Source organism: Cynara cardunculus (genome assembly GCF_001531365.2).
Source record: "Cynara cardunculus var. scolymus isolate 2C chromosome LG 11, CcrdV1, whole genome shotgun sequence".
NCBI lineage: Eukaryota > Viridiplantae > Streptophyta > Magnoliopsida > Asterales > Asteraceae > Cynara > Cynara cardunculus.
Genome location: NC_037538.1, coordinates 8,838,771 through 8,856,848, shown reverse-complemented (window position 1 = coordinate 8,856,848; position 18,078 = coordinate 8,838,771). Strand labels below are relative to the sequence as shown.

The following is an 18,078-nucleotide window of genomic DNA, read 5'->3' as shown; positions in this document are numbered from 1 at the left end:
AAGACCTAATACCACAAGAAAAAATGGTTACTTTAATTAATTTCTCATTTATATATACCCCAAAAATGTTACTGAATGCTATTTCAAACCATAAGGGGATGTCTGATTGGTTTGAGCTTGACTTCAAAGGTCAAAAGTATCAAGAAGTTTCAGATTCAAATCCAATGAGAAATAAAAATCTTCTTGTGGCCACGGAGGTTCAAATGTGATGACTCCAAACTATCTACAAAGCAGATGATTATCCTAAAATTAATCGGCTCACGTAAAGAATTAGATATTCAGGTTAATAAAAAAAATATTACCGAACGAACAATTTTCAATTTTGGACGTGGAAGGCTTGTTTTGATTTTTGTTGGCAATTGGGAACCGCATATCATTTTGTGTGGCATAGAATGAGATAAGCCTTCCCCTTCCCCTTCCCCTTCCCCTTCCACTTCCACTACCATCATCATCATCTTCCAATCCCTCTACCACAACCCGATCTCTCAACCATTTGGGCATTACTCTTCATCGCCATTGTTAGCTATCCTCCTCCATGGCCAACATGATCATGGCCTCCTCCAAAACCCTAATCACATCTCCCCCAACTCCTAAATCAAAACACCAACCCCTCCCACAACCCTCCGTCTCCCTCCCCCTCCCCCTCCCCCTCATCAAACCCCGATTTTCCCTTTCCATCACTCCCAAATCCCTAGCCGCCGCTGCCCTCGTTGCCGCCTCCGTCGCCGCCACACCACTCCCCTCCCTCGCCGTCGAGATCGAAAAGGCCCAACTCTTCGACTTCGATCTCACGCTTCCGATCATCGCGGCGGAGTTTCTCTTCCTCATGTTCGCTCTCGACAAAGTATACTACTCGCCGTTGGGGAATTTCATGGACGGAAGGGATGCGGAGATCAAAGAGAAGCTGAGCAGCGTGAAGGATACATCGAGTGAGGTGAAGCAATTGGAGGAGCAGGCGGCGGCGGTGATGAGAGCAGCGAGGGCGGAGATATCAGCGGCATTGAACCAGATGAAGAAGGAGACGGCGACGGAGGTGGATGCGAAGCTGGCGGAAGGGAGGAAGAAGGTGGAGGCGGAGTTGCAGGAGGCGTTGGCGGGTTTGGAGAAGTCAAAGGATGATACGATCAAGTCTCTTGATTCTCAGATTGCAGCTCTTAGTCAGGAAATTGTCAACAAGGTCCTTCCAGTTCAATAATTTACATATCAGTCCTTCAAATTTGGATAAAAGTTTACTAGAATCAAGTAAAATATCAAAAAAACTTGTTTATAATCGGATGATTCGGATTCGGGTTTGAATTTGGATTTGATGTGTAATGAAGTTATTGTTAATTGTCAAATAATATTTTTATATTTTTTCCTTGAATTTTTATTGATCGAGAATTTTGTTCAATAAAAAAGGTTTAGAATATTTACATGTTTATTTTGACATAATGTCTTTGAGAGATCTGGATTTTGTGGATTTCAAATATTGGTTTGTTCTGTTTCTAGTTTAGAACGAAACTGAATTTTATTTTTTTGTATATCCTGTTTGGTTTGTAAGATTTGGAATGTAATTGAACTTTTTATAAATATTTGTTTGTTTGGAGGCCACAAAGAAATTGAAACAAATATTCCATGAGACATGGATTTGAAATGAGAATCATCTTCAAAAGATTTATAAACCTGTTGATTGTGGGATTTCACTGAAATTCTACGATTTTTTAAATCCATTTTTTTTAAACCAAACACATGACCGAATTAGAGTTCAAATTCAAATCCTACCTACCCGTATAAACCAAATGGGCCTTAAGAGTTAAATGGTGAAGGTCAAAACACATTTGAATCAAACGTGGGTCGAGGAAATTACTCAGTAAGCAACAACAACTGTAGAGCACCAGTACATGCTCATATAAAAAAGATAGTGGTCATTGCGTTCCCGTACTATTTATGAGCAAACCCGTAAAGGAACAAAAGAAAAGGTTAAGAAATCAGGGTGAAATTACTTGAAATCCAAAAACAAATCTATGAGTTGTGTTTTATTACATAAATAGTAGTATATGCTCATGTAATAGTGTTTGGGAAAGAATTGGGTGCTTATGAGATCATAATGTGACATTGAGAGTAAAACTTCAGGGCGTTTAAATAAACACTTACCTAGTAAGTGCTTAACGGTAAAATTCAACTCTATCGTTTACTTATCGGGTAAGATTTTAGTCTACCAAAACGACATCGTGTGTAACAATTTACTGGTAAGCGCTAACCGTGGTAAAAGTTTTCGCCATCATTTATCGGGTAAGACTCTTAGTCTGTGTCTTCGCTCTTACAAGGTGAGATTCTTGCTACTTGTCATATTCATCCAGTAAGGGAATGTGACTTGACAAACGTTTACCCGAGTAAGCACTTACCAAATCACATTATATTATCAGATGAATATGGTAAGAACCAAGAATCTTACCGGTAAGAGCCAGACAAGGACCAAGAGTCTTACCCGGTAAGTGAGAGCAACGACTCTTACCACGGTAAGTGCTTACCGGGTAAATTATTGCATACGATGCCGTTTTGATGAACTAAAATCTTACCCGGTAAGTAAATGATAATATTAATTTTTGCCGATTAGTACTTACCGGATAAGTGTTTGGTAAACGGTCCCTAAGTTAAAATGTCGGCTAAAAATCAAAATACATATATGATTGGGCCCCCAAAAAAGTTTGTGGGCTCTAAAATTTTTGGTGGCCCTATTCGAAACCACACATTGGTACACCCTCTGATATAACCCTATTTAGACATGTTAAATGATAGAAATACATGTTAGAAGTGTTGTAATACAAAGAGAATAAAGAAAAACATGCTAGAAATGGGTTAGAATGGCTAAAAGGGGAGGGGGAGGAGGAGGGGAAGAGGTGTTTGTAGCATTTGTCAAATGAATGTTGATTTTTATTATATTTTTAAAAACTAAGGGGTCGTTTACTTAATGCTCATATAGTAAGCGCTTATCGATAAGAGTTTAACACTTTCCCTTAACTTATCAGATAAGATTTTAGTTCACTAAAACTGCATCGTATACAACAATTTATCCAGTAAGTGCTTATCTGGTAAGAGTCGTTACTCTCACTTATCGAGCAAAACTCTTGGTCCTTGTTATTGCTCTTATTGGGGCAAATTGTTGTAAGAAATCAACCTTGATAAACTTACTGGACATAATTATTGTGTACGCCTGGAATCGAACCCTGGATGAGATATGCTACCACAGCCCCTAGGACCTCAACCACTACGACACAACTCTGGTCGTTTAAGATTCTCAATCTTTGTCATGTTCATCCAATAATGCAAGGTGACCTGGTAAGTTTTCAGTAAATGACCCTAAAATATTCTCTCTCTCTCTCTCTCTCTCTCTCTCTCTATATATATATATATATATAGTATGTGTGTGAGAAAGAGAAAGAGAAAGAGAGAGGGATTTAAATACAAAAAATGTAATTGTTACAAACTCTATGAATCAAATCATGGCCCTTGATTTTGTTTATTTTGAAATTTAATGACGATTATTAGATCAATTGAAGTTGAAATTGAGAATAAATTTTAGGAACCGATTTAATCTACACATACAATTGAAATTGATTTATAGAGTTTGTTATATAATATGATTAAATCCAAACATATTCAAAATTGGATTTATTTTGAAAGTATTGTTGAGACGATTATAATGATATAATTTGTGAAGAAAAAAAACGTAAATCTTTAATGTATATTAGTTAATATATGATTATGTATGTTAATATGTAAAATGAAAAACAAAAGGGATATAAAGTAAATTAAATAACTAATTAAAATGGTATAATGTGTAACTTGAAAATAAAATATAGTCTCATTTTTAATTATCTTGTGTGGAGCTTTTAAACTTATACATGATGCATCAAGATTTGTACTTCTTCAAAATTCCAACAATAATATGGTGAGAGAGAGGGGAAAATATGTACCAAACATAGAAGGGCGTAGAATGTAGATTAGTAGATTGAAAAGGTAATTTAATATGTAACTGCAGTAAAATACATTAGTTTACACTGTTGAGATTTAATATGAAAGATTGATTTAAACGGTTAAGATTAAAACAACGGTTTTTTAACTTATCATGGTTAATATTATATATAAATTACATAAAAGTTGTTGAAAAACAAAAGTCGTAACGTAACGAGTGTATTATTTCAACTTCCATTAAAAACAGGGACGGACCACTAGAAGGTCCCGGATGCTTGTGCATCCACCAACCTAATTGTAAAAAAGTCACGGGCATTGAAAATGCATTATTTTAAATTGATATTTGCTCATTTAAATTTATAAAAAATAAGTTACAATTTATGGATACTATCATTACACATCATATAGGTAGTGTTTGAGATTGCTTATTTAAAATAATTTATGTTTTTTTACAAAAACATTTATCAATTTATTATAAGTCAGAAGGGTTTAGCTTATTTAAAAACTCTTTATTACCGGTTTGACATCGGTATAAGTTGTTTATCCAAACATTCAAAAATGCTTATTATTGATGTCACACCGGAATAAGCGAAGAAATTATTTTTATAAACAATCTCAAACACCACATGATGGATGGCAATTGCAACTTCCATTTTTATCAGAAAAAATCTAGACGGCAAACCTACCCTAACAATCTTCATCTGGTGACGTGTTGTCGTCGATAAATTGTTGGCAATCTTCAATTACACATTGTAGACATAGAACAGTCCACCAAAGAGAGCAACCGAAGTCAAAACCCATTTTTTATAGTTTTTCTTACCCGTAAATTAAGATAGCACAGATATTGGACCTGCTCGTGCTAGAATTAAGGTCAAAATTTCAGGAAACGAACTTATATAAGGAGAAATGACGATTAGGGTATAAGGGTATTTTATATTAAGAACAGATCAAATTTAACAGAGAATTGGTTAAAAGAGGTAATGAAGAGATATAATCAGGTTGAGACGAGGATTAGGTTTTTGATGAACACCTTCTTTTTAATACCCCTTTTAGTGGTTTCCTCTTTTACTTTCCAGTTGTTATAAGCATACTTTTGTTTCTTTTTTGCTGTACAAGTTTCCAATTTATCCAGAAAATATCAAATTTTGAAGTTTAGATGTGTATTTTGACGTCACCTTGAGCTCACCAACTGTTTGATAAAATTCCTCACCGAGTCTCTAGTAGCTTTGTAGCTTTTAATGACAGTCAATCAGGAGAGATTTTTGGGGCATTGGCAAGATACTAAGAATCGACTTCTTTGTCCTTAAGTTTTTGTTAACTTATAATCAAGACTTTAAACAATTACCCATTACTTAGTAAATGAATATGATCTTCATTCTTCTAAAAGAAACAACTTGGACTACGACCCCCAAATTAAGTTAATCTTGTATTTTAGTCTGTTCACTGGCAGGCCGGCAATCCTTATGGTTTATCTATTTGTCTTCATTTACCCTCTACTAATTTTAAATTTCAAGGGTTGTAGCACGACGACTTCCCGGGACCCATCCAAGTACCCATATCACGAATGTGTAACCGTGAAGCTCGATGGGTGTTGAAGATGACAATTAGAAAAATCTCAGTGGTCCTAAGGACTCGAACTGATGCCTTATGAGGAGCATTATCAAGGCTTAACATTTATCTGGTGGTTGAGTTAGTTAATGTTTTGACACATATCAAGTGTTACTTGTGATTTGAGCTTGTCATATGATGTAGCTTTAGCTATTTTCTTGGGCATACATGACACATGCTAATAAAAGGTCATGCTTCCAATTTAAGGTCCTCTAGCTAAATAGCCCATGCTATGTACATACTTTATTTAATGGAGATCTGTTAACACTGTTAGGCTCACAGACCAAAATAGGACAAGATAGTAGATTTTGGGCCAAAAGAGCAAAAGGAAATTTTAATGGACTAAACCTGCATGTTGGTGGATACTCCAGGGATGGAATTTATAGTTTACTGACTTCAGTGGATATCAACATGATTCATATAAAGAAAACAATCAAGATTACAGTCAAGATCTGAATGAAGTGTTCCAACTCCTTATTTCCATTTCCATGTCTCCCTATTAGCCACTGGTAATTGATGATATCGTACAGATCAAGAAAGATGACTAAATTATTAGAGAAAACAGATGATAATGATAATGATGATGTGAACTTGACCTGGTAAAACACTTGTTTGTCTCTGTGTGTTGAAGGCATGGCTTTTTAGTTCACACCGTTGTACCTTGTGCATTGACCATAAGACTTCTCATATACCAAATATATGTTTGAGAATACCTGCAACCCCGTTAGATTACCCTTCAAACGAAGTTTCGAAAATATCCCGAGAATAAATGGTCCAAGTATAGCTTACCCAAAAGAAGTTTCCAAAATATCCTGAGAATAAATGGTCCAATTATAGCATATAAATGAAACAAAAACTGTCTTGGTGTATACTACAACTTTTTAGATGAGTTGGGAATCTAAAGTTGAAACTTCATGAGCTTTTAGCCCTCCTTGCTTCTTATCTCTCTCTCTCTCTCTCTCTGTGTACGTTCATTGCTTAGTTATGGGGATTCTAAGCTTCTGTTTCTTGGTTTTCTCCATACATAAACTTGTTGACGCTCAAATAACCACCGAACCGAGTGAAGGTCTGTGTGTGTATTGTATCTCTTTGTATATAAAGTATTCAGTTAAGCTGACTCTTTCTCTCTGTTGTGATCATAGTGGCTGCTATCAACAAGCTGATAGATTACTGGGGTTTGAGTTCAAAGCTGAACTTGACTACTGACCCCTGCACTCAAGGTGCATCTTGGGCTGCAGAGACTGCAAACCCGCGAATTGCTTGTGATTGTCCTGCCAACATCTGTCGCATAACTCACTTGTCAGTTCTTTATGCTCTTCTTTCTACTACTAACGTTCAAACGAGCATTTCACTTTGCAATTTGTAAAGAAAATGATTTGTCAATATTGGAACAGATAACAGATTAGTTTACACTGATGAAAGGTTGAGATTTTCATTTTTGTCCTTGCAGGAAGATATATGCTTTGGACATTTCTGGTGAACTCCCACCAGAACTTTTTCAACTCACTGAGCTCATGGACCTGTGAGACACTAACGACTTTAGTTTCTAGAGATAGAAGAAATAAGTTCTATACTTGTGAGGTCAAAGATATTGCATTTCAACTTGAAAATTGCTATGGATTTTGTTACACAGCTGACACCATCTTGTTATACTGTTGGATGTAGTTATCAAATGTTCTCATGGAAACCAAAGAATTCGTATGATTGCGATGTTAAAAATGAGTTTGTTTGACCTCAAAAGTTATGCATAACTCAATTTATTTGAGTTTTAACACTTTAACTTGCTGCAGGAACCTCGGACAGAACATACTAAGTGGCTCTATCCCTCCAGGAATCGCAAAGTTGTTCAAAATGCAATATTTGTTAGTACATCTCAATCTTCTCCCAAACTTATTTTTACTTCTGATTTAATAGCATCACTTGACTTTGCACAATTGTTAATCATCAGGAGTCTTGGCATTAACAATTTTAGCGGACTCGTGCCTATGGAGCTTGGCAATCTTACCAAGATGAAATCCTTGTTAGTAAAAATCTTCAATTCTCACATTCAATCATTCATTTTGATTTTCCTTTTACACTACTAGTGATGAATTTATATCGTTGTTCAGAAGCTTCAGTTCAAACAATTTCAATGGACCCTTACCTGTTGATTTAGGAAACTTGACTTCCTTAGAGCAACTGTAAGTAAATCCATAAGTTACATATGTCACTTGTTCATCATCTTTTTCTAAAACGGTTCAAATTTTGAGGTCAAAATAACTAATTTTCAACTTTCTTCCTTTGATCAACTTAAGGGTTTGAGTTTATATGTTGTTGATCAATTAGGTATATAGACAGCAGTGGAGTGAGCGGGCCATTTCCTCAAGAACTATCAAGCTTGAAATCTCTTCAAACTGTGTAACTCACTGCTTTCAACATTCATTTACTTTTGAGTACGAAGATTTTCCTTATCTTAAACATGTTTTTGCTGCAACAGATGGGCATCAGACAATGGTTTCACTGGAAAGCTTCCCGAGTTTTTTGGAACTTTTACGAATCTAACAACACTGTATGCATGACTATCTGTCATCTCTTTGGTTATGAAATAATCGATTTACGGTAATGGATTTTCATTTGTTTTCACTAAGCGTTGCCCTTACAGGAGACTTGAAGGAACAGCTCTTGAAGGCCCAATTCCCAGCAGTTATGCTGCTTTGACGAAACTAGAAGACCTGTAAGATTGCTTAGAAATATTTGGAGGATTACTCTGCTGAACAAAACAGCTCAAATGTGAACCATAAATACTTTGAGAACCTAGGAACTAACTATTTCATGCATTATTCATGATGAATAACCCTAAATAATCCTGAATATCATGCATTTTCATTATTCATGATATAATGCATTTTATCATGTATTTTCATTATGAATAATTTTCATCATGAACGAATAGTTTGTTTCTGGGTTCTCTGCTCATATGATAAGCTATCCAATCTATTCATTCATTTCTTTTGCTGTATAGGAGAATTGGTGATCTGGGTGGTGAAGACTCGACACTTGATTTCTTGGTTAACTTGACAAGCCTTTCGATTCTGTATGACTTCACTGCTTTCTCGTTTACTTTTGTTTTGATTATTAGTCTTACATCTCTAAAATTCAACTAGTTGTTCCTTCTTTCAACCATCGTGCTTGGTTTTCATTGCAAACAAACTAGCATTCTTGTATAGATGCAAAAAGAAATGCACAATTGCAGTGAGTGAGCGATTTTGTATAGGAAGTGCCAAACACGATGGTCCTTTACATTTGCATTTATATTTCCAAAATTTGTTTGAGTTGCTCATTCTTGCATAAAGTAGTATTCTTGTTTTTGTTTTATTTGAACTTTCTTTTCTTTTTTGCATTTTCTTGTAAGAACAATGGTTAGTTGTTAATCTAGTATGATGGTTTCCATAGTCAATAATTCCCAAATTAGTACAAGTTTGAGAAATATCTGATGTGACTCGGATATTGTCTATAGTTCCTTGAGAAGCTCCCGAGTGGCTGGAGAAATTCCCTCACAAATTGGCTCCTTCCCTGACTTACAAACCCTGTAAGTTCACTTCTATATATACTAGATTCAGTTTGCACAGCTTGCGTTTGGTAGGTAGATAGGATTGGACATGACTGGAAGGGCAAGAATGAGGGAGGCAGTGAAAGAATTATGGAAGGTTTTAGGGTTTTAAACTGACATGGGTAGTGTCGAATTTACTAATCTTGTCACATTTCCATGATTTTTGTTCCACCAATTTTGGTGGAACAAAAATGCAGGTGGGACAAAAATACAATCTTGTCATGTCCCAGTCTAATGTCATGGCAAACGTGAAACAAGTCTTTGTTCTGCCATATCTATATACCAAACGCACCCCTGGCATGCCAAATGTCATGCATGTGGTAAGATCATAATCTTGTCTCAAGTTCTTGAGTTTGAAAACACTTTGAAGGGACTTGAGCTTCAACAAATTAACAGGCGCCATACCGAACTCTTTCCAAGACTCCCAATCGTTGCATTTCTTGTAAGTCTTTCACTCTCTTTTTTCACATCAAACCATTGCAGGTCTTCGATTAGACTACAATTATATGAGTTTTCAGGTATCTCGGAAGCAATAGATTAAATGGGGAGATCCCATCAAATATCATAACTCCACAGCTCCGGGCATTGTAAGTTCTGAAATGATGTCTTCAATTACCTTTTGTTGTCTTGTATTTATCTGTTTTTTTTCTTCATAATCTTGCAACAGAGATGTCTCCTTCAATTCCATCTCCGGTAATTTACCTGCTAATTTCGTGAAAATTAGACGATCAATGTGAGTTGAACAACATTGTAATTCACATATGAATTGTTCAAACACTGCATAAACATAATAGTTCTTCAACAGGAATGTTGTGGGAACTTTGGTGAATGGAGACGGCTTACTAGACGGGTAAACCACTTATCATAATTTTTTTGGTGTTCTTCATACAGATCTAATCCCATTTTCTTTGGATTTTTTCTATTGAAAAGCCTAACCTTTTTATTAAAACTCAATGCAGGAAGGCGTCCGAAATCTCAGATTGCCTGCTAAGCGGTAACAAGTGCACAGAGAAGGTTCCAGTCGGTAAGTTCTGTTTGAACATCATTCATAGTGAAGCCAAAGAGATCTTCAAAATATTCTCTAAAAGTTTCTCCAAATTGGAGAAGCAAAAGTTAAAATCTTCCAAAAAAATTACATTCAACATTTAATTATATTATTAAAATATTCAATACATTTAATGCTCCAACAAATTTTCAAATAAAGTTTATATGAAATGATAATACATTCAACTTCATCAATGGAAACAACAAAAAAGACCATGTATTTACCTTCAACCTTTATTTATCTTTAACCTTGTGGGGTTAGCTCAACTGACAATAGGACTCGGGCCTTTGGGAATTCTCCTCAAAGGTTCGAGTCCTGTAAGGTCAATGGGATTTTCTTGGCTGTTCTTCAAGTCTGGGATTAGTCGATGTGCGTGCAAGCTGGAGTTCTTTAAATTTTCAGATCTTTATCCTCTCTCCTATTTTCTCTATTTTGGAGAAGGTTTTGAAGGATCTGGTGGAACAAAAAAATAAGTTAAAAAGTCCAAAATCTTCGACCGTGAGAATATCATTTATCAAATTACTCTCTAAAAAAACCCTTAGGAGAGAAGGGGGGTTATAACATAATATTGAGAAGAAATCGTCTAAGTCCAAACGATGAGGGACTCCAAGAAGCCCCTAGATAAACCTTAGCTTTAATATTGTGTGAGAATAAGTGCAATCCATCATATCACTCTCCAAAACGGACCTTGATGAGAGAAGAGTCCAAGTCTAGCTGACATGACACTCTGACATGTAAGTTTTAACATCGAATTTGGTACACATTTGACTGTAGATTCTTTTGCTGTCAAATGTGGTGGCTCTCAACAATCATCTTCATACGGTGTTAGATTCGATGATGATTCAGAAACCCTCGGAGCTTCATCAGTCTACACGGCTTCAAATAATAAATGGGCAGTAAGCAACACCGGCAGTTTTATATCAAACCCAAATGGGCCTCAATACACGGCACAGACCGCCTCTCAGATCACAGGTACTTTAGAATCTGAATTGTATAAAACAGCAAGAATCTCGCCAAACTCATTAAGGTATTACGGCCTGGGCTTGAGAAATGCGAGGTACAACGTTGAACTTCATTTTTCTGAAATACAAATGGATGATTCTGAGTCATGGAAAGGCCTCGGAAGACGCTTATTTGATGTTTATATCCAGGTACATACTTTATAATATAAATACAACATCTTTCATTGCAAACTAATCACTTTTTGCAGAAACAACAGTTTGTTTGCAATGAAAAATCAAGAATGATATTTTGTAAAGTCGATGCATTGAATCTGTTCCTAAATATTTGCATCTACTATGAGAATAAACCCCTTTATTACTTTTCAAAAGAGTCCTTTATGAGAGAAGGGAGGTATATATTGAGGAGAATATGGCCAAATCTACCTAATGTAGGACTCTAACATGCCCCCACTAATGGAGGCTAGATGGGCACAGATTGTCTGAGAGTGTCGAGAGGGGGCTAGACAGGTACAAATTGCTCTAGAGTGGTAGACTTTGACTCTGATACTATATAAGAATATGTGAAACCCCGTTAGATTACTTTTCAAAAGATCCCTCGAGGAGAGGAGAGATTTTGACGGATACGGAGTAAAATAGGTCCAAGTCTAAGCTGATTTGGAACTTTATTATATATGAAAATGACCATTTCCGCATTCACATTTGTTTATTTTGTAAATGAATACGAATCACTTGGTCATCACATGTTCAAGTGGATATGCAAATTTTCAAATAGTCATTAACAACTACTCCTAACGTTTATGCAAATTTGAAAAGGGTGAAAGAGTTCTTCAAGATTTCAACGTGAAGGAGGAAGCACGTGGATCAAAAAGAGCGTTGGTGAGATCATTTGAGACCAACGTAACAAACACGATCATCGACGTTCATTTGGTGTGGGCGGGCAAAGGAACTTGCTGCATTCCGGTTCAGAGCACGTTTGGTCCGTTAATCTCGGCTATTCATGTTTCACGAGGTTAGTTTTTCTTGGCACTCAATTATGTAGTTATTTTTATAAAAGTTACTTATTACATAATTTTGACATCACGGTTTAACTCACTCTATTGTACGAGTTTGGGGACTTTATGGAAACAGTCGTTCTACTATTTCAGGTGGAGGATGCTTTTGCCTTCCAAGTACATCCCACCCTATACGGCTATACCCTATTACCCTATTTTTGAGTGGGGTATACTGTATTTATTTGGTCGGATTTGTTTTTTAGTTTGACATAAAAGATTAATAACGATTTGACAGTTGTACAACAACTAACTTTACGTGGACAATATCTTGATATTTTTCTTGCCACATAAATCTTGTTTTATTTTGCTAGCATCCATCGGCACCGGTTCTTCCAACGACAACAAGAAGCAAGTAGGAATGATCGTTGGGATAACGCTTGGAGGTGTAGCCGCGATTTTCATAATAGCCTCCGTTTTTTACTTATGGCGGGTAAAGAAGACACCGGAACATGTACCTATTCATATAGACTCGCCCAAGAAAAGCCGAACTTCTATCTAGGCTTAGGCTTTTGGGGATCCTCCCCATAAGTCACAAGCTCTAGTCCTGTCAAGACCAGTAGGGACTTTCCGGAATGTTCTCCAGGGCACTATTGAATTAGTTGAGGTGCATACAAGCTGACCTGAACACCCACAATTTACAAAAATATAAATAAAAACCTGTGGCTAGGCTATTGTTCATAGTTGTTTGTAAACTTATGCTACCAATAAAAACAGGTTTCTTTCTTGTATGTCTTTTTTGTAATAATATTCGAAAGCTGTGTGTAATATGTGTATATCTACTTTGACTAAATAAGTTTTTGGGGAAATCACTTTTAGATGGGTTGATTCCACCTGAGTTTAAATGCGGTGACTCAAGGCTATCTACAAAGCAGGTGGTCGCCTTGGGATTAGTCGGCTTGCATAGTGGGTTGGATATCTAGGTTAATAAAAAAAACTTCCAAAATATAGAAGGTTAGGGAGTCGGTTGTTTTTTTCTTCTGCTCGATTGACCACTCAAAAGAATAAGGAGCCGTTTACCAAACGCTTACCCGGGTAATGATTACCAGGTAACATTACCACACCGATTGAATATAGTAAGGACCAATGATTTAACCGGGTAAGAGCGAGACAAGGAACAAAAGTCTTACCCTGTAAATGAGGGCGACGACTCTTATCACGGTAAGCACTTACCGGGTAAATTGTTGTATACTATGTCGTTTTAGTGGACTAAAATCTTACCCGGTAAGTACATAATAGTGTTAAATTTTATCGGTAAGCATTTACCAGGTAAGTGTTTGATAAACGACTCCTAAGATGTGTTGTGTGTCATTTTTAATATATGAAACTAAATATATTATTATTATTATTATTATTGGTAACTGTTGGTTCTCGGACAGCTTATGCGCACCGATTAATCTTCGGGCGACCACGAGTGGCCTTGAGTTATCATTCTAGGTGAACCTCCACGGCCAAAAGGGTTTTGGAAGCGTGTGGTTTTCTTGATAGATGGGATCTTCCATTACATCCTCCTAAGGCTTAACTAGTGCATTACAACTCAAGTGGTTATAATAATTTAGAGATGGGCAATTAAGCCTCAAAGCCCAAGCCTGGCTCGAGACTAGCTATGGAAAGCTCACGACCATTGGGAGTGACCTTGGACCGATGATTACGGTTGTGTATGGAATTTGCGTTAATCTCTGACAGAAACCGGTTATGAAAAGGATTAGCTAGATCTTAAGACCGAAACTAGTCAAGGACTTATTTAGGACCAGCCAACAACTTGGTTGTACATTTGCACATGCATATATGTATACATAATGTTCACAACATATACTGATAGATGAAGAATCGCATGAGAATAAGAGTTAACATGAGAAGTCTAAGATGAAATTTGAACATTTAATCATTTTTAATTCCAAAAGAACCCATAAATTATGTTTTAGAAGAGAATTGATCTAATGGTTCTCTTCACCTATGATTGATCTAAGGGTAAATATTTTTTCTCACCAGAACCCAATCTTATAGGGAACCTTAGATCTGGGATCGGTTATGGATCCACCTTTGTCCATCCCTTATAATAAATAGTTATAATAAGGATTTAAATTCGTTCTAAATTTAAAATTATAACTAACTAAATTAATAAATAAATTAAAATATTAATACACAAAATCGACATGTCATTTTTGTTATAGTTTATTTTGTATGAACTTGTGATAGTTTGCATGCATCTTTTATAATTTATTTTTATTTAATTTTTGAAAATAATTGTATTATTATTGTTATTATTATTATTATTTATAGAAATTGTAACTAAATTGATTAATGTTGGATTTATGCGCGGTTGGATTTTGACTTGGCTAATATGCCACCGCACGAGTCACGTGTTCAGGGCTGTCGTGAATCTTAGATACAATAAAATACCATACCATTTTATTTTTATTATTTATAGTTTATATATTTAAATGTATATATTTATTGTTTATATATTATATATTCTTGAAAACTCATTTTTCATTTTTTTTCCAGCTTTAATCAAATTGACAACGTAAAAGATTTATCTGGATACAGAACGAGAACGAAAACAATTGATGAAGAGATTATTATTAATTTTTAAATTGTTATTATAAAATTAAAATATAATTTGACATAATTTTTAAGAACGTACGTAATTTTATTTAAATTTATAATTAAAAACAGTAAGAAAAGCATGATTACTATCTCTTCTCTTACCTTTATCTATATTAAGTTTTATATTGTGTTCTCGAGAATTTTTTTTATGAAAGAAAGGGGGATAAACAACTAGATATGGCTCGATAGAAAGGACGCAAGTTTTTTCGCCAAGCGATTTCGTCATGGGCTGACTAGATAAGCCCATATCGGATGGCTAGATATGGTTATGCGAATAAGTCATATCTATTATACAGCTCATTAAGCTCTTGCCGAATAGCCTTTAAGTCTCATCCTCTTTATGAACGATTAAGTCTAATTTTTTTAAATAAATAAACCATTAAGCTTTTTGGGTTTGAGCAATTAAGTACTTGAACATTTCTTTTAATAAATAAAGTCATCAAAACTTTTAGAAATTGATTATCTACATCATTTTAACCCAAAAAAAGCTACTGGTATCCGGCTAAAAAGTTTTAAAGTAAAAAATAACTAACTTAATGTTATTGTTCTCAAACCATATGTCATTCAAACCTCTCACATCAAAAGCTATCACTCTCCCTCACCTCATCATAGTCTGCTCTCTGTCACTACACATCGTCACAGTTGGCATCTGCCATCAATTTCCCTCATTTTTATCCACTTTTTTGTTTTTTTTCAATTCTCTTGCTTCTTTGATCTGTCTATGTGTGTATTAGATTAAATAGTTAGAAAAAATAATATTTGTTTTCCATATGATAAAAAAATTAAAAAGGAATCATATTAGTTTAATTTTGAATAAAAAATTAAGTTTTTAAATGATGTTATATAAAGTCGAATATTTTTTTTTCTAATTGATTAAAAAATTCTCCTAAATAATATTTTAAAAATATAGTAAAATTTTAAAATGATGCAAGTAACTAATTTTTAAAAGTGAGGTGATTTATTTATTAAAAAATACTAGAAGGGTACTCGCACAATATAGCGAGATATATCTTGATTTAAATGTTTCATTTTATATTTTGGGTCTATCAATGTTATAATGCGATTTTATATGGTTTTGAGAAAAAGAAAATGTTTTTATTTTTGAATGAATATAAATTTGAAGATATTATAAAATTTTGATGAAAATAAGCGATATTAATATCAAATTAACTATTTTAAAGTTTTTTTTTTTGTGTGTAATTTATTTAATTAAAAATTTTATTATGATTTAATTGAATTTTAAAAACGAACTAATCTATTTTTGGTTTAATAAAATAATTTATTTAAGATCATAATTAAGTATTTTATTAGAACTCAATGATTATATTAATTATATTTTAGGAATTTTATAATTAAAATGAGATGTTTATCCTCTAAAATTATGTTTATCTGCAGTTAGTTACACGAATTTAAACATGAAGCTTTACGAAGTTGTACTTACGCATAATTTACTCGTAAGCTTGAATTTTAAGTAATATGCATCAATAAACAGTACTTCATGCATAAAAAATTAAGAGTTTTTGTCAAATGTTTTATAATATAGTATAGATATTAAGAATGATTTTTTTAAATAACTATGACTTTGTGAGTTACATGATATTAATTTTCTATTTTATTTATAAATTTTTAATTACATAATTTTGAAAAGATTAAAATAACCCAATAAATTTGAAATACTACTTTTTGTAAAAGTGATTACATTTTTGAAGTCAATTTATAAATATCTCATTTATTTTTTAAATCATTATATTTTTAGCGTCTTTTCGGGTCTAATATTGCAATTAGTTAAAATAATTTAAAATTTCGTCAAACCTTGTATTTATATTATGATCTTGAGTTAAATGAAAATTTGGTCTCTATAGTTTACATAAATTAAAGATTAAGGTCCTTAAAACTAATATATTTTAATTAACAGTGTTATTAAGAGGGACCATCTCCATGATATAAATAAAACTAATGCACTACAATATTTTTTTCATCATCAAATAAATAATTATTTATAAATTAGAAAAATATTATAAAATGTATGAAATGTACACTCATAATAACAGTTAATATTGCACATTTGCTTGCAACTAACCATTTTTGAACAATTTTTAATGTCAAAACATTATTTTTGCGACAAAAATATTATAAAATGTATGAAATTCTTTTCGTTACAAGAAACAATATCAATGAAAATATATAATTTACATTTAAATAACTCTAAACATGAGAATTATAGTAATGAAAAACCATGGTTGAAATCAAAGCCAACCAGATGGCAAAACCAACTACTAATTCTTATCTTTATCTTTATATATCTTAGAGTAAAATTTACAATGAATGAAATAACATCATAAGAAGAGAGTGTTTTTTATTTCTTGAATTGTGGTTGTATATCCCGCATTGATGGAGATATGAAAGATTTACAATCAATGGGGGATATATGAAGGGAGGTTGAGATATCTTTGTGGAAATTCATGGGGTTGGCTCCTTTTGACTGATCCTCTAAATTCACGTTAATGACTCATTTTGACCGACCCTACATGCTCATGAGTTGACTCATTTTGGCCAACCGTTTTTTAGCAAAAAAATATTAACCATACAAAATATAAAAAAAAAATTATTAGATTTAATGATTTTAAAATCTTGAAGTATGTTGTGATTTTGGTTATCTTTTGCCAACCTCTTTTTACAATTTTCTTTTGTTAACTCGACATATGAAATGATATTATGAGATTTAATTTTTTTTTTGAATTGTGCTATGATTTTTGTTATCTTACAAATATGAGAAAATGATTGAATGCACAATACATCTAGTATATTAAAAGAGTATTTCATTGAAAAATTAGTTGGCTAGAATATAAGACCCTCATTTTACAAAAAGAATATATATATACACACATAAATTATTTAAATAAATACAAAAATAACATAATATTGACAAACATCGATAATGAAAACTATAGTTTATAACGTACTTTTTGGAGAGATCTTCCTATGTAATGATCTATATTTATATATGTATACATATAAAATGAAGATCTTAGGACATGAAATGATATTATGAAATTTAAATATAAAAAATATTTAATTATGGTGGTGTTTTTATTATTTAAAATAATATATCGAAGGTCATTATATATATAATAAATATATAAAAATATCTATTTAAAATTAAATGTGACATTAAAATATTGACGTGGAATACTAGTATTGAATAGAGATAATGAATTTTATAGATGGTTATAGCATACACCTCCAATTCAGACAAGCCAA

At 33.5% G+C, this 18,078-nt stretch overlaps 2 protein-coding genes across 2 annotated transcripts; both read left to right on the top strand.

The window, feature by feature from the left end:
- The first annotated feature begins 442 nt into the window (after nucleotides 1-442).
- LOC112521831 (ATP synthase subunit b', chloroplastic) lies at nucleotides 443-1,363 on the top strand. Its single transcript, XM_025130819.1, has one exon. It carries the CDS (start codon nucleotides 536-538, stop codon nucleotides 1,193-1,195), a length of 660 nt encoding a protein of 219 aa, XP_024986587.1. The 5' UTR covers nucleotides 443-535; the 3' UTR covers nucleotides 1,196-1,363.
- Nucleotides 1,364-6,472: 5,109 nt separating this feature from the next.
- LOC112521844 (probable LRR receptor-like serine/threonine-protein kinase At1g56130) lies at nucleotides 6,473-12,938 on the top strand. The gene is made up of 19 exons (XM_025130834.1): nucleotides 6,473-6,628; nucleotides 6,705-6,861; nucleotides 7,013-7,084; nucleotides 7,353-7,424; nucleotides 7,511-7,582; nucleotides 7,671-7,742; nucleotides 7,888-7,959; nucleotides 8,039-8,110; nucleotides 8,204-8,275; nucleotides 8,564-8,635; nucleotides 9,059-9,130; nucleotides 9,522-9,593; nucleotides 9,670-9,738; nucleotides 9,819-9,884; nucleotides 9,957-10,001; nucleotides 10,111-10,175; nucleotides 10,971-11,347; nucleotides 11,972-12,167; nucleotides 12,522-12,938. The coding sequence occupies exons 1-19, from the start codon at nucleotides 6,547-6,549 to the stop codon at nucleotides 12,707-12,709; spliced, it is 1,965 nt and encodes a 654-aa protein (XP_024986602.1). The 5' UTR covers nucleotides 6,473-6,546; the 3' UTR covers nucleotides 12,710-12,938.
- Nucleotides 12,939-18,078: the final 5,140 nt, after the last annotated feature.